The sequence below is a fragment of the Rhinichthys klamathensis genome, unplaced genomic scaffold, assembly GCF_029890125.1.
Source record: "Rhinichthys klamathensis goyatoka isolate OS25496 unplaced genomic scaffold, OSU_Roscu_1.1 h1tg000019l_1, whole genome shotgun sequence".
Taxonomy (NCBI): domain Eukaryota; kingdom Metazoa; phylum Chordata; class Actinopteri; order Cypriniformes; family Leuciscidae; genus Rhinichthys; species Rhinichthys klamathensis.
Genome location: NW_026606570.1, coordinates 640,328 through 663,687, shown reverse-complemented (window position 1 = coordinate 663,687; position 23,360 = coordinate 640,328). Strand labels below are relative to the sequence as shown.

Here is a 23,360-nt window from a genome sequence, read left to right as displayed (position 1 = left end):
CAGTAGAGCATTACAATAATCTAGCCTTGAGGTCATGAACGCATGGACTAATTGTTCCGCATTTCCCAATGAGAGCATATGGCGTATTTTAGATATATTTTTAAGATGGAAAAATGCAGTTTTACAGATACTAGACACGTGGCTTTCAAAAGAAAGGTTGGTATCAAATAGCACACCCAGGTTCCTAACCGACGACGAAGACTTGACAGAGCAGCCATTAAGTGTTAGACAGTATTCTGGGTTATTACGTGTGGAAGTTTTTTGTCCAATAATTAGAATCTCTGTCTTTTCAGAATTTAGTAGTAGGAAATTACTAGTCATCCAATTTTTTATATTAGCTATGCATTCCGTTAATTTTGTGAATTGGTAAGTTTCGTTGGGTTTTGAAGAAATATACAGCTGAGTATCATCGGCATAACAGTGAAAGCTAACTCCATGTTTCCTAATGATATCTCCTAATGGTAGCATGTACAGAGTGAACAGCAGCGGTCCTAGTACTGAGCCTTGTGGTACGCCATACTGAACTTGTGATCGATAAGACATCTCTTCATTTACTGCTACAAACTGATAACGGTCAGTTAAGTATGATTTAAACCATGCTAATGCAATTCCACTAATGCCAACATAGTTTTCTAGTCTATTTAAAAGAATGTTGTGGTCAATGGTGTCAAATGCAGCACTAAGATCGAGTAACACTAATAGAGAGATACAACCACGATCGGATGATAAGAGCAAATCATTTGTGACTCTAATGAGAGCTGTCTCAGTGCTATGGTACGGTCTAAATCCGGACTGAAAATCCTCGCAGATATCATTTCTTTCTAGAAAGGAACATAGTTGTGAAGATACTGCTTTTTCTAATATCTTTGACAGAAAAGGCAGATTCGAGATCGGCCTGTAATTGACTAATTCTGTAGGATCAAGTTGTGGTTTTTTTAACAAGCGGTTTTATCATAGCCAGTTTAAAGGTTTTTGGTACGTATCCTAGAGACAAAGATGAATTAATGATATTAAGAAGAGGATATATGACCTCTGGAAACATCTCTTTCAGTAGCTTAGTCGGTATAGGATCTAACATACAAGTTGTCGATTTAGATGAATTAACGAGTTTGCAGAATTCTTCTTCTCCTATAGCAACAAATAAATCAAATTTTTCCTCAGGGAGACTACAATGCACTTCCTGATGCGATACTGTGGTAGACGGTTGCATAGTTTTAATTTTGTCCCTGATATTATCAATCTTATAAGTGAAGAAGTTCATAAAGTCATCACTGCTGTGTTGCTTTGACACTTCTGAGCTTGAAGCTTTCTTTTTCGTTAGTTTAGCCACTGTTTCAAATAAATACCTAGGATTATGTTTATTTTCTTCTAATAGGTTTGAAAAATAAGCAGATCTAGCAGCTTTTAAAGCCTCTCTGTAAGCAATCGAGCTCTCTTTCCACGAAATCCGAAATACCTCTAGTTTAGTTTTCTTCCAGTTGCGCTCCATTTTTCTGGCTGCTCTCTTAAGGGCCTGAGTGTGCTCGCTGTACCACGGCATTGGACTATTTTCTTTAATCTTCTTTAAGCGCAACGGAGCAACTGCGTCTAAAGTGCTGGAAAAGAGAGAGTTAAACGTTTCTGTTGCAATATCAAGTTCTTCTAAGCTATCCGGGATGCTGAGATGATGAAACTGATTAAGAAGATTATTGATAAAGCAATCTTTAGTGGCAGAAGTTATAGGTCTAACGTATTTATAACACGGAGTCGGCTTTGCAGCCTTGGCTAAATGTAATTTACATGAGACTAGATAATGATCTGAGATGTCATCGCTCTGCTGCAGAATTTCAACGGCATCAATATCTATTCCATGTGATAATATTAGATCTAGAGTATGATTACGACAATGAGTAGGTCCTGACACGTGTTGTCTAACTCCAATTGAGTTTACAATGTCTTTAAATGCCAATCCCAAAGCATCTTTTTCATTATCTACATGTATATTAAAATCACCAACAATTAGTACTTTATCTGCAGCCAATACTAAATCTGATAGAAAGTCCGCAAATTCTTTGATAAAATCTTTATGGTGCCCTGGTGGCCTGTATACAGTAGCCAGCATAATTCTCAAATGTGATTTATCGTTTACACTATATATTTTTACATTAAGCACCAATACTTCAAAAGAAGTATATTTAAAGCTACATTTCTTAGTGGTTTTGAAAATATTACTATAAATTACAGCAACACCTCCCCCTTTGCCTTTCAGACGAGGTTCATTTTTATAACTGTAATCTTGTGGGGTTGACTCATTTAAAATAATGTAATCGTTTGGTTTTAGCCAGGTTTCTGTCAAACACAGCAAATTAAGATTATAATCTAAAATCGTATCATTAACTATGAGAGATTTTGAAGTAAGGGATCGAATATTCAGCAACCCAAGCTTTATCATTTGCTCATCTGTATTATATCTGTTTTTTATTTGTTGAACATCAATTAAATTTTTAACCTGACGTTTTTTGGATTTCCAAATTCGGGGAACAGACACAGTCTCTATATGATGATATCTAGGTGAAAGAGGCTCTATGTGATGGGATTTATCTGACCTTGGTGACGTGAGGCCGCTAGCAGACGGTCGGTTTAGCCAGTCTGTCTGCTTCCTGACCTGAGCCCCAGATTGTCATGTTTTATCTCTAAGACTATGAGCCAAATTACTAGAGAGAAGAGCAGCACCAGCCCAGGAGGGATGGATACCATCTCTTTTCAACAGATCAGGCTTGCCCCAAAAACTTTTCCAATTGTCTATGAATTTTATATTATTCAGCGGACACCACTTCGACAGCCAACCATTCAGTGAGGCCAATCGGCTAACTATCTCATCACTCCTGCGTACAGGAAGGGGGCCAGAGCAAATTGCAGTGCCTGACATCGTACTTGCGAGTTCACACACCTCTTTAATATTAATTTTGGTGATCTCCGACTGGCGGAGTCGAACATCATTAGTGCCGACATGAATAATGATCTTAGAGAATTTACGATTAGCATTAGCCAGCACTTTTAAATTTGCTTTGATGTCAGGCGCTCTGGCTCCCGGCAAACATGTGACTATGGTGGCTGGTGTCTCTATTTTCACGTTCCGTGTGATCGAATCACCAATTACCAGGGCACAATCAACAGAATTCTCAGTGGGTGTTTCACTGAGTGGGGCAAATCGATTTGTTATGGGAATAGGAACGGAAGAGTGGTTCTTTGATCCGCGACTAGAGCGGTGATCTCTCACGGTCACCCATCTGCCCTGCTGCACGGGCTCTACTTCAGCCGGAACCGAATCATGTAAAGAGTTCACTATGCTAGGCGCATCCAAAACACTATCTAAAGCTCTAGCATTCTTACCATCCTCAATTCAAGTTTGGATGCGTGTCTCTAGTTCTGAAATCTTCTCCGTCAGCCTGACTGTCTCCTTGCATTTATCACATATAAATCCTATATTGCCATCGGAGAAGGCTATACTAAACATATGACATGTGACACAGGTGACAATAACAGGACAAGAAGACATTACTCACCGTGTTTGTTAACTGATTTCTTACTTACCTGGACTTTATGAACTCAAAGGCGCGGGCGCGCGAGAGAAAATAAATATATAAATGAGCGCACGGGTGGCGCGTTAGCAGGCTAACGTTAGCGAGTTACTAGCGTGCTGTGTTAAAAATAACGGAAGCTAGAGATGTAAGGTTAATCTGAGATGTTGGGTAAGCTGTATTTAGTAGTATAAACAACTAGATAGTAAATGATGGCTCAAAACATAAAGAAATACGAGGCTCAGGCGGAGCTTACAGCCTCGAAGCAAACAAACACACAGCAGGCAGCGAGGCAGACAGGAGCAATCGATCCTGTGTCCAATAATTAGAATATTTATTTCAATATTTTTCAGAATTAAGTAGTAGGAAATTGCTAGTCATTCATTTTTTTATATCAGCTATGCATTCCGTTAATTTTGTGGATTGGAAAGTTTTGTCAGGGCGTGAAGAAATATAAAGCTGAGTATCATCAGCATAACAGTGAAAACTAATGCCATGCTTCCTAATAATATCTCCTAAGGGTAGCATGTACAGAGTGAACAGCAACAGTCCCAGTACTGAGCCTTGTGGTACGCCATACTGAACTTTTGACCGATAAGACATCTCTTCATTTACTGCTACAAACTGAAAACGGTCATATAAGTATGATTTAAACCATGCTAGTGCAATTCCACTAATGCCAACATAATTTTCGAGTCTATTTAAAAGAATGTTGTGGTCGATATGTCAAATGCAGCACTAAGACCGAGTAACACTAATAGAGAGATACAACCACGATCGGATGATAAGAGCAAATCATTTATGACTCTAATGAGAGCTGTGTCAGTACTATGATACGGTCTAAATCCTGATTGAAAATCCTTGCAGATACTGAGATGCTGAAACTGATCAGGAAGATTATTTATAAAGCAATCTTTAGTGGCAGAAGTGATAGGTCTAACATATTTGTAACACGGAGTCGGCTTTGCAGCCTTGGCTAAATTAAGTTTACACAAGACTATATAATGATCTGAGATGTTATAACTCTGCTGCAGAATTTCAATGGCATCAACATTGATTCCATGTGATAATATTAGATCTAGAGTATGATTACGACAATGAGTAGGTCCTGACACGTGTTGTCTAACTCCAATAGAGTTAAGAATGTCTTTAAAGGGTCATGAAACCCTAAACCAAATTTTCTGAGATTTTATCAGAGGTATGTGTGTTGAACACCATTGAAGACAATGTTAGCATCTGTTAGATTTAATAGTAGGGTGAAAATGGTTAAATTTTAGTTTCTTTCTGCTATTTTCGTCTTCCGGGTTTAAAATCTTCATCGCAGGCTGTGACGTGGCAGAGCACAGTATAGTGCGTTGATGACTCATCGGTGTCTCATAATTATTTATGAGAATTATTAATGATCCTATGAGAAGACACTGTCTCTTAATTATTCATGACACCACGTGGATCTTTCCAGTGACAGACATGTCAAACTGTGATATCGCGTAGTAGATGAGAGATTTGTTTTCGTGGTGCAAAAGTCCAATTGGGTTGAATGTTTCCCCGCGATGCTGCCCGGGCTAGACTCTGGCTCCGGGCGGTTGGTTTTCCATCAACCACGGACACATCTGAACGTGTGTGCCGCAAACATTTTTGAGCTTCGAGAATTGGAGAATGGTGGACTTCGCCTTGTTGACAACCAATGCAGGTTGCGTCTTGCGAGTGATGCGGTACCAAGTCCCGAGGACTTTTCTATCCCTTCAGAGGTGTGTGTGTGTGTGTGTGTCTAAAATGAGAAGTCATCCACCTCCACAGAGCCATATTATTATGGGGGTTCAGGGGGCGCGTAGATCTAGGCTATGCACGGAACTTTTTTTTAAGTGGAAAATTAATAATTTTCAAATATATGTATAGTGTCTATAAACAACTATATATTTTATAATGACATTATAATTATACATGTAGCCTACATTAATATGTTCTCAATAGAATTATGATTACTGTAGGCTTACTAGGCTAATATAGCAGGGCATTCAGTTACTTTTGAAAGGACAATAATAAAGTGTCATATTTCATAAGACTTTAACTTTGCCAGCTATAAAAAAAAAAATCTAGCATTTCCTCACGTTTTACCACTGCTTTTAGTGACAGTCGATATGCATGGGATACTGGCGATGACAGTGATGGCCTTACCACACCCCTTCTCACAGCCATCCACGCCCATTTAAATTGCATTTTTCAAAAAGATTGTGAGCTAGACTTGAGCTGAAAGAGGGGGGTTTCATGACCCTTTAAATGCCAATCCCGATGCATCTTTTTCGTTATCTACATGTATATTAAAATCACCAACAATTAAGACTTTATCTACAGCCAGTACTAACTCTGATAGAAAGTCAGCAAATTCTTTGATAAAGTCTGTATGGTGCCCTGGTGGCCTGTATACAGTAGCCAGCACAAATCTCAAACATGATTTATCATTTACACTAGATATTGTTACATTAAGCACCAACAATTCAAAATAATTATATTTGAAACTAGACTTCTTAGTAATTCTGAAAATATTACTATAAATTACAGCAACACCTCCCCCTTTGCCTTTCATACGAGGTTCATGTTTATGACCGTAATCTTGGGGGGTGGACTCATTTAAAGTAATGTAATTGTTTGGTTTTAGCCAGGTTTCTGTCAAACACAGCACATCTAGGTTTATAGTCTGTAATCATATCATTAACAATAAGTGCTTTTAAAGTAAGGGATCGAATATTCAGCAACCCAAGCTTTATCAGACTGGCTAAACCGACCGTCTGCTAGCGGCCTCACGTCACCAAGGTAAGATAAATCCCATCACATAGAGCCTCTTTCACCTAGATATCATCATATAGAGTTGATGTTCCCCGAATTTGGAAATCCAAAAAACGTCAGGTTAAAAATGTAATTGATGTTCAACAAATAAAAAACAGATATAACACAGATGAGCAAATGATAAAGCTTGGGTAGCTGAATATTCGATCCCTTACTCCAAAATCACTCATAGTTAATGATATGATTTCAGATTATAATCTAGATGTGCTGTGTTTGACAGAAACCTGGCTAAAACCAAACGATTATATTACTTTAAATGTGTCCACCCCACAAGATTACAGTTATAAACATGAACCTCGTCTGAAAGGCAAAGGGGGAGGTGTTGCTGTAATTTATAGTAATATTTTCAAAACCACTAAGAAATCTAGCTTTAAATATACTTATTTTGAAGTATTGGTGCTTAATGTAAAAATATATAGTGTAAACGATAAATAACATTTGAGAATTATGCTGGCTACTGTATACAGGCCACCAGGGCACCATAAAGATTTTATCAAAGAATTTGCGGACTTTCTATCAGAATTAGTATTGGCTGCAGATAAAGTACTAATTGTTGGTGATTTTAATATACATGTAGATAATGAAAAAGATGCATTGAGATTGGCATTTAAAGACATTGTAAACTCAATTGGAGTTAAACAACACGTGTCAGGACCTACTCATTGTCGTAATCATACTCTAGATCTAATACTATCACATGGAATAGATGTTGATGCCGTTGAAATTCTGCAGCAGAGCGATGACATCTCAGATCATTATCTAGTCTCATGTAAATTACATTTAGCCGAGGCCGCAAAGCCGACTCCGTGTTATAAATATGTTAGACCTATTACTTCTGCCACTAAAGATTGCTTTATCAATAATCTTCCTAATCAGTTTCATCATCTCAGCATCCCAGATAGCTTAGAAGAACTTGATATTGCAACAGAAACTTTTAACTCTCTCTTTTCCAGCACTTTAGACGCAGTTGCTCCTTTGCGCTTAAAGAAGATTAAAGAAAATAGTCCAACACCGTAGTACAACGAGCACACTCAGGCCCTTAAGAGAACAGCCAGAAAAATGGAGCGCAACTGGAAGAAAACTAAACTAGAGGTATTTCGGATTTCATCGAAAGAGAGCTCGATTGCTTACAGAGAGGCCTTAAAAGCTGCTAGATCTGCTTATTTTTCAACCCTTTTAGAAGAAAATAAACATAATCCTAGGTATTTATTTGAAACAGTGGCTAAACTAACGGAAAAAGAAAGCTTCAAGCCCAGAAGTGTCCAAGCAACACAGCAGTAATGACTTTATGAACTTCTTCACTTATAAGATCGATAATATCAGGGACAAAATTATAACTATGCAACCGTCTACCACAGTATCGCTGAATCAAATGATTTTAAAGCATTATAGTCCTTCACGTCTATTGCGATCTCAAAATTCCGGCCAGTTGATAATACCTAGAATATCAAAATCGACTGCTGGCGGTAGATCCTTTTCCTATTTAGCACCAAAACTTTGGAACAGTCTTCCTACCATTGTCCGGGAAGCAGACACATTCTGTCAGTTCAAAGCTAGACTAAAAACACATCTCTTTGACCTAGCATACACATAATACATTATAGACTTCTATAATTCAATGTTAGGCTGCATAGATTAGGTCAGCCAGAACTGGGAACACTTCCCTTAAATCCAGATGTACTCGTTACATCATAAGAAGAATGGCATCTACGCTAATTTTAGTGTCTTTGTTTATCCCGAGGTTTTCCCGCAGCCTGCCGGATCCAGGCCGTATCCAGATCTGATGAAGGAGCTTCGCCTGGACCCGATGACAATGCAGTGCTGAAGTGTCAACTATCCTCTCCCTATGGAGGATCCCTTTCCCACTCTACAGATAAAGCGTTGTTGAAAATCCGGTTCGCGTAACCCGAAGTGATAAAATAAAACAAAATTCTTTATCTAATGTATAGGCAAGACAAGTAGTTTGTTTAGGCATGGATTGTAGGGAAATTACACAAACCTGCGCACATATATTCAAACGAATATAACTATAGAATCAATTCTTAATGCGCATGTGAACGCATGTGAACACCATCAGGTCACAGTTTCGCGTTTAAAGTCTGTTTAGAGAGAACGCCGTCATCTTAGTGGCCCCTAATTTGATAACAAATGATAATTTTGCTGGAAGTGAATCAATCAAAACTAACTTTAGCTGGAAATAACATTATTCAAAAATCGCTATAAAGCCAAAACAATCTCTGTTACCGTAAATTGTATGTTTATCTCTAAAGCTGCTTTGAAACAATCTACATTGTTAAAAGCGCTATATAAATTAAGATGACTTGACTGCAGAGGAATAATCGAGACTGATTTAATTAAATTTTTTATATTATTTTTAGTGCTGGGCAAGTTAACGCGTTATTATCGCGTTAACGCATTTATTAATTAATGCCGACAATTTTTTTATCGCGCGTTAACGCAGTTTTTTTTATTATTATTATTTTGAAAGTCCGTTGCTCACTGGCTCTGAATACACATAGGCCTACAGTCAAACCATGATCACAGGAGGGGTGGGATGTTGGTCAGCCAGCAAATAACCCACCCAAACAAGCAGTGGAGAGGCTTTGGCAGGTTCTCTCAGGTGAACAGAAAGGGAGACAGCGCCCCGCGAGTGAATGACAGGCGCTCTATGGATAGTAACCATGCAACGGCTTCTGTGCGCTACGCAGCTGTAGTCTTTTTAACTTAAATTAAAATTATACATAACTTTACCTGATAGGCCTGCGTTTAGTTTAGCGGGGATGCTCTGCCATGTGAATTCCCTCCTGTTGATGTCCTGATAACTATTTAGATTCTGGAAACTCACAAACAGCGAGCCAAGGATCAGTCTCTCTTCCAATGATTTGTGCTGCGCGTCGTGTACAAAAAGTTAGACAATTCAACTTCGGCAACGCGCGGGCGCGTGCGTGAGGCAAGCATGACCGCAACAGTTTCACAGGAACGCACCCGCTTGTCGCTGCACCTGTGCTCGACCACTTCACCTCACTCTAGGCTGATTTATACTTCTGCGTCGGACTTAAGCCGGAGCCTCTACGCTATAGACTACGCGTTGGTTTTCATTTATAAATCTGCGTCGTTGACGCGCAATTACACATGCAGAGGGAGAGTGTGAAACCCGGGGAGCGGTTCTAGCAATCACAGCGCTTGCAGTACGCGTAGAATTGACGTTACATTTTTGGAGAGATGCACGTCAGGGTACGCGCGCTACACAGCTACGGCGTGAGTTCGATGCAGAAGTATAAATTGGGCTTTACCTCTGTTTAATGTAATCTTACGTGGGAAACCATGGCATGCCATGACCAAACCTAAGCTGCTATCAGAGAAGTAACGTTGGTCGACTTATATCTGTAGTAGTGATCATGACCCTTTGACTACATAGACTGTTTCTGCTGCTCCCTGATTCAAGATACCTGTTCAAAAAAAAGAAAAAAAAAGAAAAGAAAACTGGACTCTTTTTAACAAGCTAGATAAAAGGTAATGCCCTGGCAGTGGCAAATAGCTTTGTTTAAATATTTGATTTGATTACGTTAATGTTTAAGTTGAGATTTACAAGAAATATTTTATTGATACTGTGTAAAGGGAATACTGCTGGTATAAAAGCACCTTATTTGTTTAAAGTTTTTGCAAACCACATGTTATTGCACTTTTGTAGCAGTACATTTAAATCAAAAGTGCGCAATACACTACTTTAGAATTCATTATTCAATATTGCGCGTAACAATGCGATTAATCGCGATTAATCGCAAGAAATCATGCGATTAATCGCGATTAAATTTTTTAATCGTTGCCCAGCACTAATTATTTTGTTTATTTTTGTAAAATTTTTGTCTACAGTATAATGCTCTCCAATCATTCCACTTAAAAACAGAATGATACGACTCATTTGTGATGATCAAACCAATTATTTTTTTAATAATCGTCTATAGGCTGGAAATATACTTTTATTTAAACAACTTCAATTTGATCTAATTATTTATGATTGCAGTGTAAAGTAAGTGTTCACAATACTCTATTAATGGTTGTAAACTAAGATTTGTGTCTTTAGAAGAAGTATCTGTGCTGAATTTTAAATGCACTACAAGTAAAAAGTTTTGGATCGGTAAGATTTTTAATGTTTTAAAAGGAAGTCTCTTCTGCTCACCAAGGCTGCATTTATTTGATTTAAAAAAAATAAATTAAATAAAAAAAAAGGTCACAGTTATGGAAAGGCAGGACATTTACCGAACATGCGCTAAGGGCTGCCAATCACAACACAGAACGTTTCATATTTCGGAAGGATTGACTTCATACACTGAACAAAATTATAAACGCAACACGTTTATAATTTGGGGGGTCCAAAAAAAGTCAGTATCTGGTGTGACCACCATTTGCCTCACGTAGTGCAACACATCCCCTTCGCATAGAGTTGATCAGGTTGTTGATTGTGGCCTGTGGAATGTTAGTCCACTCCTCTTCAATGTCTGTTGCATTGTTACATGCATCCTGCCACTGTAAATTGGCCTGTCAATCATTTGTCACAATTAAAATCCTCTACATTTAATTTAATTTCCAACCATATTGGAGAGAAAAGTAGTAGCACGTTGCTCTACCAGTCGCAGGTCTTTCATGCGTAGAACTCTCCTCATGTGTTTGAATAATGAAGCATTTAAAAGTTAATGGCCAAACAGATAGTGTTGCTTTCGTCAACGAAAATTATGACTAAATATCGTCGTCAACGAACCTTTATCACGTGACGAAAACGAGACGAGACGCAACGTAAATGCTGGTCATGTGACGATGACTATAATTAAATGTATAATGCAATATTGTTGACGAATAAAAACAAGACTAAAATGTCTCTTAATTTTCGTTGACCAAAACGAGACGAAATGTTATTCAACGTTATTTCGTCTCGTTAACTTGCATTATTATTATGCAGCATTTCTGTTTCGTGTGTCACTTCAGGGGCTGCATCAGATCGCACTGCGCAGACGCAGGCGACTTCACATCCTCAAGCCCCACTCGCGGCATTATTTAGAAGATGCAGCTGCGTGAGTTACAGCTGTTTCACACATACTCCGTGTGTAGTGCTTATGCGGTGCGTGTCGCGGTGTTTATGCAGGAGCAGCACGAGCCATTGTGCTTTCACATGTGCTCCGTTTGCAGTGCGAATGAACTGATCTACGGCTGTACCACAATCACAACATTTATTCTCTATTTTTTATTTCAAATCAATATTTTTAGCCTACATCCATTATGTCGCGTTGTTGAGGTACTGTGTAGATCTCTGCTCTGCTGTTATGCACGCACCGCTCCTTGCCGGACCGTATCCGCGTGCGTGTGAGCGCTCTAACCATAGGCTCTACATGGGTGCGGGGAAAAAATACGCACCACATACGCACTGCAAACGGAGTATGTGTGAAACATGCGTTAGCATAAACGACAACAAACAAAGTTAAGTCTGACACAGAGAAAGGGATTCGTCTTTGGGAGAAAAAGAAGAAATGACATTTGGAAAAACTTTCATTTCATCATGTGTGTAGGCTACTTCTAACATGTTTGGTTGGTAAAATAAATATGTTGTAAATTCAAATCAGAGCGTCTTCCGTGTCTGGAATGGATGTATTCTTGAGTCTATAAGGTAACAATAATATAATAAGATAACTATAAGACGATAAGATTGTTTGAAATGGGTTTGGCTAAAAGAAAATTTTGGTTTCGCTTATACTACTAGGTACTTATACTATATTGACTGGGTTAAATAGAATTGCATTACTAAAAAGAGACTAAAATACAATTTTCATTGACTAAAACTAGACTAAAATGTCATCAGTTTTCATCGACTAAAACTAGACTAAAATGTCATCAGTTTTCGTTGACTAAAACTAGACTAGACTAAAAAGAGTATGAACGTGACTAAAACTAATAAAAACTAAAATGACAGCTTGACACAAAGACTAGACTAAAACTAAAATTAAAACAGGCCGCCAAAAACAACACTACTAACAGATCTTTATAAAAGTCCACATTGTTGTTGCGGATGAAATATAACATGGATAACATGAAAACTATTTTTTGTCAGATAAAATGTTGATTATTAGTCACTCAAACCCCTTTATCTAAACCTCTCTATTTAACAGTCGGACCCGCACACGCACCATGTTTGTAGTTCTGAACTGAACATCCGGGGACTTCTGGCACACTCTTTTCAACATTTTATGCTTTGGGACACACTTATTGTATCTCACATACTATTTAAGATGGATAGTATGCACATTGGGACGCAGGGTTTACTATCCCATAAGGCCGCTGGAGAAGATTTGTAAATGGCCTTGAAGCGACGCAACTGACGTTGGTAGGTCATGTGATAGGGGCAACAGGGCGAATACGCCCAGATTCACCCTATACACACTTTCATAATATATAGAACATACTACACTCACCGGCCACTTTATTAGGTACACCTGTCCAACTGCTCGTTAACACTTAATTTCTAAGCAGCCAATCACATGGCGGCAACTCAGTGCATTTAGGCATGTAGACATGGTCAAGACAATCTCCTGCAGTTCAAACCGAGCATCAGTATGGGGAAGAAAGGTGATTTGAGTGACTTTGAACGTGGCATGATTGTTGGTGCCAGAAGGGCTGGTCTGAGTATTTCAGAAACTGCTAATCTACTGGGATTTTCACGCACAACCATCTCTAGGGTTTACAGAGAATGGTCCGAAAAAGAAAAAACATCCAGTGAGCGGCAGTTCTGTGGGCGGAAATGCCTTGTTGATGCCAGAGGTCAGAGGAGAATGGCCAGACTGGTTCGAGCTGATAGAAGGGCAACAGTGACTGAAATAACCACTCGTTAAAACCGAGGTATGCAGCAAAGCATTTGTGAAGCCACAACACGCACAACCTTGAGGCGGATGGGCTACAACAGCAGAAGACTCCACCGGGTACCACTCATCTCCACTACAAATAGGAAAAAGAGGCTACAATTTGCAAGAGCTCACCAAAATTGAACAGTTGAAGACTGGAAAAATGTTGCCTGGTCTGATGAGTCTCGATTTCTGTTGAGACATTCAGATGTTAGAGTCAGAATTTGGCGTAAACAGAATGAGAACATGGAACCATCATGCCTTGTTACCACTGTGCAGGCTGGTGGTGGTGGTGTAATGGTGTGGGGGATGTTTTCCTGGCACACTTTAGGCCCCTTAGTGCCAATTGGGCATCGTTTAAATGCCACGGCCTACCTGAGCATTGTTTCTGACCATGTCCATCCCTTTATGGCCACCATGTACCCATCCTCTGATGACTACTTCCACCATGTCACAAAGCTCTAATCATTTCAAATTGGTTTCTTGAACATGACAATGAGTTCACTGTACTAAAATGGCCTCCACAGTCACCAGATCTCAACCCAATAGAGCATCTTTGGGATGTGGTGGAACGGGAGATTCGCATCATGGATGTGCAGCCGACAAATCTGCGGCAACTGTGTGATGCCATCATGTCAATATGGACCAAACTCCCTGAGGAATGCTTCCAGCACCTTGTTGAATCTATGCCACGAAGAATTGAGGCAGTTCTGAAGGCAAAAGGGGGTCCAACCCGTTACTAGCATGGGGTACCTAATAAAGTGGCCGGTGAGTGTATACTCTTTTATACTCTTTTAAAACTTAAAAAGAGAGAATGCTTTTTCGGGCACAGCCTTACGCCGGGTTCACACCGGACGCTGAAGCGACGCGGAACGGAAAATCACGCGCGGTCTGGCGCCTGCCTGTTCACACCAGACGCGTATTCTTCGCGGAGGTCGACAAGCGCTTCTGCTCAGTTGTTGTTTATTCAGAGCTATTTTTTTACATCATGGGTAAGTAAATAACCTCATAATATAAATACACCATGTTTCTGTAACCAAGAAGTTTGTACACTTATTTTATTAATCCGTTGTTGAGACACACACGCAGCCAGAGAGAGAATATGGTAGACAGTTATAGTAGTGTATATATACCGTTGAAATATACATCCTCTCTTCAAATTTATTAAATCTATTTTCCTCTTCCTGTTTCCCAGTGCGAGTAGACAGGAGGAGAGCCCTTGCCCTATAACTTTTGATTATAGGGTATTATAGGGTATTTTAATTTAAAAATTGCTTATATTTTGACAATTGACCGGATGGTCGAGTGTTTCTTGGTGTAACTTCCTGCCGGAATTGACGCGGATCACTCGCGGCTCGCGAAAAAAATAGACCAGACGCCGAAACTGGCGCTTCACGGCGCGTGCCGGCTGCGCCGCATTGCGGCGCTCCGCGTCTGGTGTGAACGACACCATAGGTTAACATGGGCGCCGAAAGGAAGCGGCCTCCGTTCCGCGTCGCTTCAGCGTCCGGTGTGAACCCGGCGTTACTCTTCTTTAACAGTCGGAAGCAAAGCATGCTGGGAATTCGAACTCTGCTGTAAGTCATTCTGTTTGAGTTCTATTTAATATAATCAGTTAATGAGTTCACATAACTTTTTTTCTATTAAGCACAATTAACTAAGTAATGTCTGAGTAAAATGAACTAGTTTCATTTAGTAAATTTGACCAATATGGCTGCTGCAAAAGTTCCCATAGGATTTATCTTGGTTTCATTTTTACATAACAAAAACCAGCTGTTTTAACAGGGGTGTGTATACTTTTTATATCCATTGTATGTTGTTTTTTACACTTGCCAGAAAGAAGCAGAGAAACAGAAACACAAATATTCTTTGTAAAGATTTAAAACCAGTTCAAGTGAATGAATTGGCTGGGCTGCAGGTGTCAGAGCTCAAGAGGGCATGGAGGACAGAGATAAAAAGTTTTTTTTTTTATGTAAAACAGTTTAAGCTTTACAGAATAGGCTAAATCACATAAAGACTAACAAAGACATATCTTAATACAGTAGGTCCTATTTTGTTTAATCTACTGTGAAAATGTAAAAAGTGACTGGCTAGTATGAAATAAGTCTGTAATGTCTACCAAGTTATGTTCTAAAACTGCATTAGTATAGTGTAGATGCTGGCTCTGTGAGTTCCACCCAAAAAAAGTTGTTTAAAATCAACAGGATCTGATACATGTGGACAAGAAAAAATATCTCTTACTTCACACCCTTAACTATTTTTATTTGTATATCTGAAATATCTTGATGTCAAGCCTATCTCCTCCCTGCCCTATTAACTGTGACTTTACTTTTATTTCACTTTGCCCCTATTCTAAAAAGCCTATGGGATTGTATACAAATGCCTTGGTAAGATAGTGAAGCATGAATGAGTCACTGCAGTAACACTGTTCACTCATGGACTCCACATAAATCAAACAATAGCATTTATAACCTCTTCATTGCCCCTTCTATCAAATAAGAACAGAGAGTAATCCAGAATCCAGATAACAAGTGCCACAGCACTTTACTGTGAAGTTGTGAAATAAGCCCATGCTTTTGAGTAATGTTTACTGTAATAATGTGATTAGATAGTTCATTGTAAAGCTGCCAAGTATGGTATGGACAGGAAGTTGTTTACACCACTCATTATTACATCACGTTCAACAATAAAAAGTAGTAAACAATAAAACAATAAATGGATGGTGATTCAATCACACCTTGTGATTCTCACGTGGGCCCTTGAATACCCTAACCTGAAGGGTCACTCATTTAAAAAGAAAAACTCAATTAAAAAGCCATGTAAATCACACTGTTACGCTTTTAAAAGTCTAATTACTAAAGCTTAACATCTTTATGCAACATATATACATTTTGGCAACTTAATTGCACTTGAATAATATACTCCACTCTTATTTGTACAGTAGACGAAACAAGGAAGCAATATGTGCAAGACCCCTAAAGACGTGCATTTCTAAAACAGCAACAAACTAGTGTCCAGCAAAAATGTGCTCCTTAAAGGGATAGTTCAGCCAAAAATGAAAATTAGCCCATGATTTACTCACCCTGAAGCCATGCTAGGTGTATATGACATTCTTCTTTCAGACGAATACAATCGGAGAGCTATATTAAAAAATGCCCTGTCTCCTCCAAGCTTTATAATGAGAGTGAATGGCTGGAGAAAACTTGAAGCCCAAAAAAAGTGCATCCATCCATTATAAAAGTAATCCATATGGCTCCAGGGGGTTAATAAAGGCTGTGAAGCCATGCGTTTGTGTAAGGAAAATACCCATATTTAAAACTTTATAAACTATAATCACTAGCTTCCGACAGACGGTGGACGGTGGACTAACCCCTGACCCAATGCAAAACGTAATGACGAACGCGGAAGCTCAGAGGAAAGAGCAAAACAAAACACTGGTCGTGAATTTTGAAGATAAATGTTAGAGGATTTCTGTATAATAGAAGAGGAGCTTCAGTTTGTTGCACAGCCCTCACTCAAAAAAATGATATGTTGGCTTTAATTAACTTTTTTATGTAACCAGGTTCCATAAATTAACTTTTTTATGTCAACTGGTTCCACATAACTGGGTTACGTTAAACAAACATAATTTGTTCATGTAACTTCAACATCATGGAATTAAGTCATTTTAAGCGACCCAATTAAACTCTGAGCAGAGTGTTAAATGAACACTGAAGCAGTGTTAAAGTTAATGACATAATTAAGTGAATAATTTAGTGATGATTGAGCATTACTGAAGACACCTGATGTTAACAAGCAGAATCACTGAAGGAGAAAACCGGAATTTTAGGTCACCATTAGGTTGATCAGTGTTTGTTTTAGTTGGGCTCTTGACTAGGGATGGGCATTCGATTAAATTTTCTTAGTCGATCGTCGGGAGAATTAACGATCGACTATCGATTAATCATTAATATTTTTTATAATAAAATTAATTATTTAACTTTTAGAATTCAAAGAAAACAAAAATACAGCGTGTTTTTCCTCGATGAGACCTTTATTGCAAAATCAACTTGTGGAAGACAGTTAAACTACGTTCAGTCAGGCAAAATGAACATATATGCGCGTGCATATGCGGTGCTCTAAAGCAGCGGAACCTGCAACTGCGAGCCGGCGTTCTTAAACCGAGACCTCATTTGTTCTAAAATAATAATAATGAAAAATCATGTTAAACAATAACTTAACCAAAAAAACATAATAATACTTAGATCTGATAGGTTTTGTCAAAATGTAACTCAAAACTATCCAAGCCAGAAGAAAGAGGATGAGATAGCCTTCCTAACAATTAGGCTAACTTAACAAATTAGGCTACTTAAAGCCTCGTGAAAAATAACTAACGTTAGTAACTCGCATACAAATTCTGCACCAGTCTACTGATTTTTGTTGAGAAATATTAACATGTTGACATGATCTGGCGTCAGACGCGACCGCAACCTGGTGACCGTCAGTCCTGCAGCCGAAAACACCCGCTCTGCGGGGACTGATGTTGCCGGGATGCACAGGGTAGCTCCGCGCTAACTTGGCCAGCCCGGGGAATCTTAATTCGTTCACTTTCCACCAGTCTGTAGGTGTGCAATTCAGCGGTGGGGGAGTCTCCCTCAGAAAGTTCTGAAGTTCTGCTTCGATGCTTGCCTCGCATTGAGTAGTAGTAGGCCTACTATAGTGATCCCCAAGGAGTTGTGCCATAGCAGATGACTGGGAGGTCGTGACTTCAGTGTTAGCGCTCCCCTCGTCCGTGTCAGACAACGCAGCCTCGACCGCCCCAGCCTGTGGGATAGCCGCCCTATCGGTCCCCTGACTCCCCACCGCCTCTCCCAGTTCAACCAGTTTCACATTAGCAGCCAGTCTCTGTGCTGGTGTAAGAAAGCCCAGGTGCTTGTGACGAGGGTCCAGCATTGATGAGATCATGGGGGCGAATGACACAAACTCATCAGACTCAATCTGTATAAATATATGATGGGAAATCAATAATCAGGAAAAAAATGCTTTTTACAAAACGAAATATTAAAATGATTATTCTTATGGAGTAACAGTTTTATTCTTTGCGGGGCTTGTTGATTAAATCTAAATAGGTAACGAATAAACGAATAAATGTTGTTATATTTTTGTTGTTTATTTTATGAATAAAAAATATTAAAATGAATATTTTATGGAGTAAGAGTAACAGTTTTATTCTTCGCGGGGCTTATTGTTTAAATCTAAATAGGTAACGAATTAACGAATAAATGTGTTATAATAACTTCTTTTTTATGAATAAAATAAATATTAAAATTAATATTTTTATGGAGTAACAGTTTTATTCTTCACGGGGCTTATTGCTTAAATCTAAATAGGTAACGAATTAACGAATAAATGTGTTATAATAACTTCTTTTTTTATGAATAAAATAAATATTAAAATAAATATTTTTATGGAGTAACAGTTTTATTCTTCGCGGGGCTTATTGCTTAAATCTAAATAGGTAAAACAACGCAGATAACAGGAAAGTATCCATGTAATTATGTGTAAACTAAGATAAAAAGATGTAGCTTACATTCATTCGTTGGATGAGAGAGGAACGCACTTTTGTCTTGAACTCGATGAGTCTGGGCCCGTCTCCTTCACTGCGCATGAGGTGGATATTGATGAGGCCGAAGGTGACGGGATAAGTGTTCGAGATGGAGACGTCTTTCTCTGCAGACATAACCGTGGTGGCACATTTAAGTGCTGACAGTACGGGCTGTGTGTCCTCCATCAGCTGCCAGTACTCGTCCTTCAACTCCAGGATCCTGGCATCTTGAAGCTTGGTCACGGTTCGGTCCGACAGCACAGCAACAACAGCCCACCGCTGCTCCACCAGCCGATCAAACATCTCGCACACGGAGTTCCACCGTGTTTTACACGACTGGGTAAGCCGGTGAGTTGCGAGGCCCATTTGCTCCTGTTTCTTTTGCAGCGCTTTGGTTGCTGCAGTGCTGTGATTAAAGTGGCTAACGAGTTTACTAGCCGCTGATATTACCCGATAAAGATACAGTGCAAATCCGTCATTTATGGCCAACTGGAGGGTGTGTGCAAAGCAGGCAACGGAAATCCAGGGCACTCTGGTGTGACTGTTGGCAGCTACAATATTGGCCGCGTTGTCATGAACGCATGCAATAACTCGGCCTTCAAGTCCCCACTGCTCTACCGCTCCATTCATTTTCTCAGCGAGGTGGTCAGCTGTATGCCGGCCTGGCAGACTTTCTGTGAGCAGGACCGCTGAGATCATTTGCCAGTCATCACTAATGTAGTGGCAGGTTATGGTGATGTAGCTCTCAGTTGTTAAAGCGGTCCAGCAGTCTGTAGTTAGAGCAACTCTCTCAGCTTTGCTCAATTCTTTTAACAGCTGCTGCTTTCGTTCTTCGTAGCGAGTTTCTACCAGTCTGGTGATGGTACGTCGTGATGGAATTTGATATGCTGGTTCTAAAAAATGTATCAGTTCTCGAAAACCATTGCCCTCAACAATACTTAAGGGCAGAATATCCATCTCAATGAACTTGCAGATCCCTTGGGTAATTTTCTCTGCTCGTTGTGCATCACAGCTCCGAGTCCGAGCTAACGCCGACTTGATGCTAGGTTGAGACTGAGAGCAGGATGCACCGCCACCGACATTAACCAGGGACGGATGCACTTTGTTTAAGTGGTACATCATTTGAGTCGTGGACGTGTTGTACTTATACACAGCATCGCAATGTTTGCAGTGAACTATTTCGCTTTTTAAATCAAAATGGTCCCACGCCACACTTCGCCGTGACCTCTTCATGATTATTGTTTTGAAATTAAAACGGAAGATCACAGATAACCGAGTAGCCTATATGGTGTGAAATATTGCCCCCGGGTGGTAAAATGTTTAATTGCTGCCACACAGTGAAATTCATTTAATTGCATCAAGACTCACACTACGAAACGCAACCTGCATCAGATTTATATATAAAAAAAAAAAATCATTCGATAATCGATAACAAATTAACGGGATCGACGAAATCCTTAACGATCAATTATCGATCGTCGATTAATCATGCCCATCCCTACTCTTGACCCTCACATTATTAACTTTAGATTATATTTGGCTGTTGTACATGAGTTATAACAGCCAGATGATCAAATAGAAAAGGTGATCCGATGGTGTTGGATGGGTTTTAACATAATCATTATATCACAATCATTTGACCTGAACCACTGAACTCATATAGAACCCAATTTCTGAATTAAGTTTACTTTATGGATTATAGCAGCACTGTCATTGTAGAGCATACCATTTTTAGCCTTTTCAATTAAATCCAAATGATCAAATCAATAAAAAGTAAACAAAGAGGAACTTCTAAAATAAAATAAAAATTAGGCACACACAGACATCAAGATTCAGCCTGTGAATCTCAACAATGGTGACACTTATAAAGCATGTTGCAGTTCATTCTGGGTGCCATCAAAACTCATTCATGGCTCCCATCATGCATTGCTGCATGAATAAATAATGAGCTTAGGGTGATCTGTTTGTCACCATTGCTGAGATTCATACGTTAATTCTTGCTGTCTGTGTGTGCCTGCATACATTTGTTTTTTAGAAGTTTTTTTTTAATTGATTTGATTATTTGGATTTCATTAAAAATGCTAAAAATGGTATGCTCTACAATGATAGTGCTGCTATAATTCATAAGGTAAACTTAACTCAGAAATTGGGTTCTATATGAGTTCAGGTCAAATGATTGTGAAATAATGATTATGTTAAAACACAACCAACACCATCAGATCACCTTTTCTATTTGTTCTTCTGGCTGTCATAACTCAAATACAGCAGCCAAACAAAATCTAAAATTAACGATTTAAGGGTCAAGAGCCCAACTAAAACAAACACTGATCATAATAATGGTGACCTAAAATTCCGGTTTTCTCTTTCAGTGATTCTGCTTGTTAACATCAGGTGTCTTCAATAATGCTCAATCATCACTAAATTATTTACTTAATTATCTAATTAACTTTAACACTGCTTCAGTGTTCATTTAACACTCTGCTCAGAGTTTAATTGGGTCGCTTAAAATGACTTAATTCCGTGATGTTGAAGTTACATGAACAAATTATGTTTGTTTAACGTAACCCAGTTATGTGAAATCTGTTTACATAAAAAAGTTAATTAAAGCCAACATATTTTTTGAGTGTATTTGTTTAAACCGCGAGATGTGTCTAAGCTTACGATACTCCTACGTCATACATGCGCCACGGGTTAGTCTTGTGGCGCAAGTCGACTTGCGTAGTATGCGTACGGTCGTCTGGCGGAAGCTAGTTATTTTAGATTATAAAGTTATAAATATGGGTATTTTTCTTACAAAAACCCATGGTTTCACTTCTGAAGGCTTTTATTAACCCCCTGGATCCATGTGGAGTATTTTTATCATGGATGGATGCACTTTTTGGGGCTTCAAATTTTCTCCAGCCATTCAAGTCAAGTCAAGTCACCTTTATTTATATAGCGCTTTTTAACAATACAGATTGTATCAAAGCAGCTTCAAAGTGATAACATGAAAATAATACAACAAAGTTTGTTTCTAGAAGAAAATTGTGTCATCGTCCACCTTAAGTAAGGCAAATCAATAATATAGTTTATTAAAGCTGCAAGCAGCATTTAGCGGTGTTCAAGCAGTTAAGGCCTTTAAGGCCGTTAAGCACAAAAGCATCAAAAGACATTAAGTTTTATTAAGCATACATTTAACCACTGACATAATAGATGGAAAACACCATTTAAAGCCAATACAGGCAATTTACCATAGGAAATATATAGTTTTAAAGCTTTTTAACAGTTATAGCGCCACCTATGGTCCAATCTCCATAAAACTTTGCATGCTTGTTAATGATGTTATGTCACATATGCTCATCAATTTTTGTCAAGTTCTGAGTTTTCATTTATGATTTATAGGCTTTTGAGTGTATTTTGACACGCCCCTTTTCTAAATGACCCTGTTACAGTGAACCAAAGGGCAAAGTTCAACTTTTTTTTGATAATTATTGATCTAGAGAGTCCAGAGAATTGTCCTAGACTGGTCTGGTTTTGATCGGGCGAAAAACCAGGGACTAGTTCGCAAAAGTAGGTTTTTAACATATTCGTGAATATTTAATGAACGATTTGATTGACAGCAATGGTTCTAGAGGCAAAGTTGTTCACCATGAGGAGATCTATCAAATGATATGCATTTTGGGGGGATGTGTACAACACCACGTGATTACAGAGCCGTAAAACTCGTTAGCGCCAACTAGTGGCCGATTTCTTTCAAAACTCTTACAGACCTCTTAGGCCATGAGTCGAACATGCCCATCGAGTTTCGTTCCGATTGGCCTCTGTTAACCTCGTCTCAAATTCATTGGTCAATGGCGGCCATGTTTTTTGAGATACGTCAATGTCCTCATAGACATACATGGGGCCTTGGACCAAGACACTGCATACCAATTTTCAAGTCAATCGGACTAACGGTCAGTCCTTTATATGTTTTTTTCATGTTATAGCGCCACCTAGTGTTCGATCATCGCGATTTTTTTACTGTGACCTCAGATTGAACTCATGCACACGTGTACCAAGTTTGGTGAGCCTATCTAATTTACTTCTGGAGTTATAGCCATTTTAGAAAAATAGGCTCCTCCCACAACGTTATTTTTGCGCCCCCTAGCGACCGGAAATCGAAATTTCAACTTTTTTTCGATTATAATTTATGTTCAGACTCCACAGAACATTTGTGCACTGGTTTGGTTCCGATCGGGCAAAAAATCAGGGACTAGTTTGCAAAAGTCGTTTTTTGACAAAATTCAAAATGGCGGAAAATTTATCATGACGCAAATGAAATCGGAGATATACGTTTTTTAAGTCAGGAGTCCAGCTTTCCAATGATATAAGACACTTGAGTCTACGACTTACGGTCTAGGAGTTATGAGCAGTTTTGCGCAATTGGTTGCTATAGCGCCACCTATGGGCCAATCGGGCTCATAATTTGATAAGCTCTCCTCGATTTTTGTACTACCATCTGACAAA

The 23,360-nt window shown here is 39.0% G+C and overlaps 1 protein-coding gene across 1 annotated transcript; it reads right to left on the bottom strand.

The window, feature by feature from the left end:
- Window positions 1–17,409: 17,409 nt before the first annotated feature.
- Window positions 17,410–20,108, bottom strand: LOC130071095 (E3 SUMO-protein ligase ZBED1-like). The gene is made up of 3 exons (XM_056235714.1): window positions 18,891–20,108; window positions 17,770–18,268; window positions 17,410–17,468 (listed from the first exon to the last, which is right to left on the bottom strand). The coding sequence occupies exons 1-3, from the start codon at window positions 20,106–20,108 to the stop codon at window positions 17,410–17,412; spliced, it is 1,776 nt and encodes a 591-aa protein (XP_056091689.1).
- Between the last annotated feature and the right edge of the window lie 3,252 nt (window positions 20,109–23,360).

Bases quoted from the DNA above. Each gene is read 5' to 3' on its own strand.
- LOC130071095 (XM_056235714.1), bottom strand. From the start codon at position 20,108: ATGAAGAGGTCACGGCGAAGTGTGGCGTGGGACCATTTTGATTTAAAA. The intron at 18,269-18,890 runs GTGCGTTCCTCT...ATATTTATACAG, and splicing joins TCATCGAGTTCAAGACAAAA to ATTGAGTCTGATGAGTTTGT. The intron at 17,469-17,769 runs GTCACCAGGTTG...TTATTATTTTAG, and splicing joins TTTCGGCTGCAGGACTGACG to AACAAATGAGGTCTCGGTTT.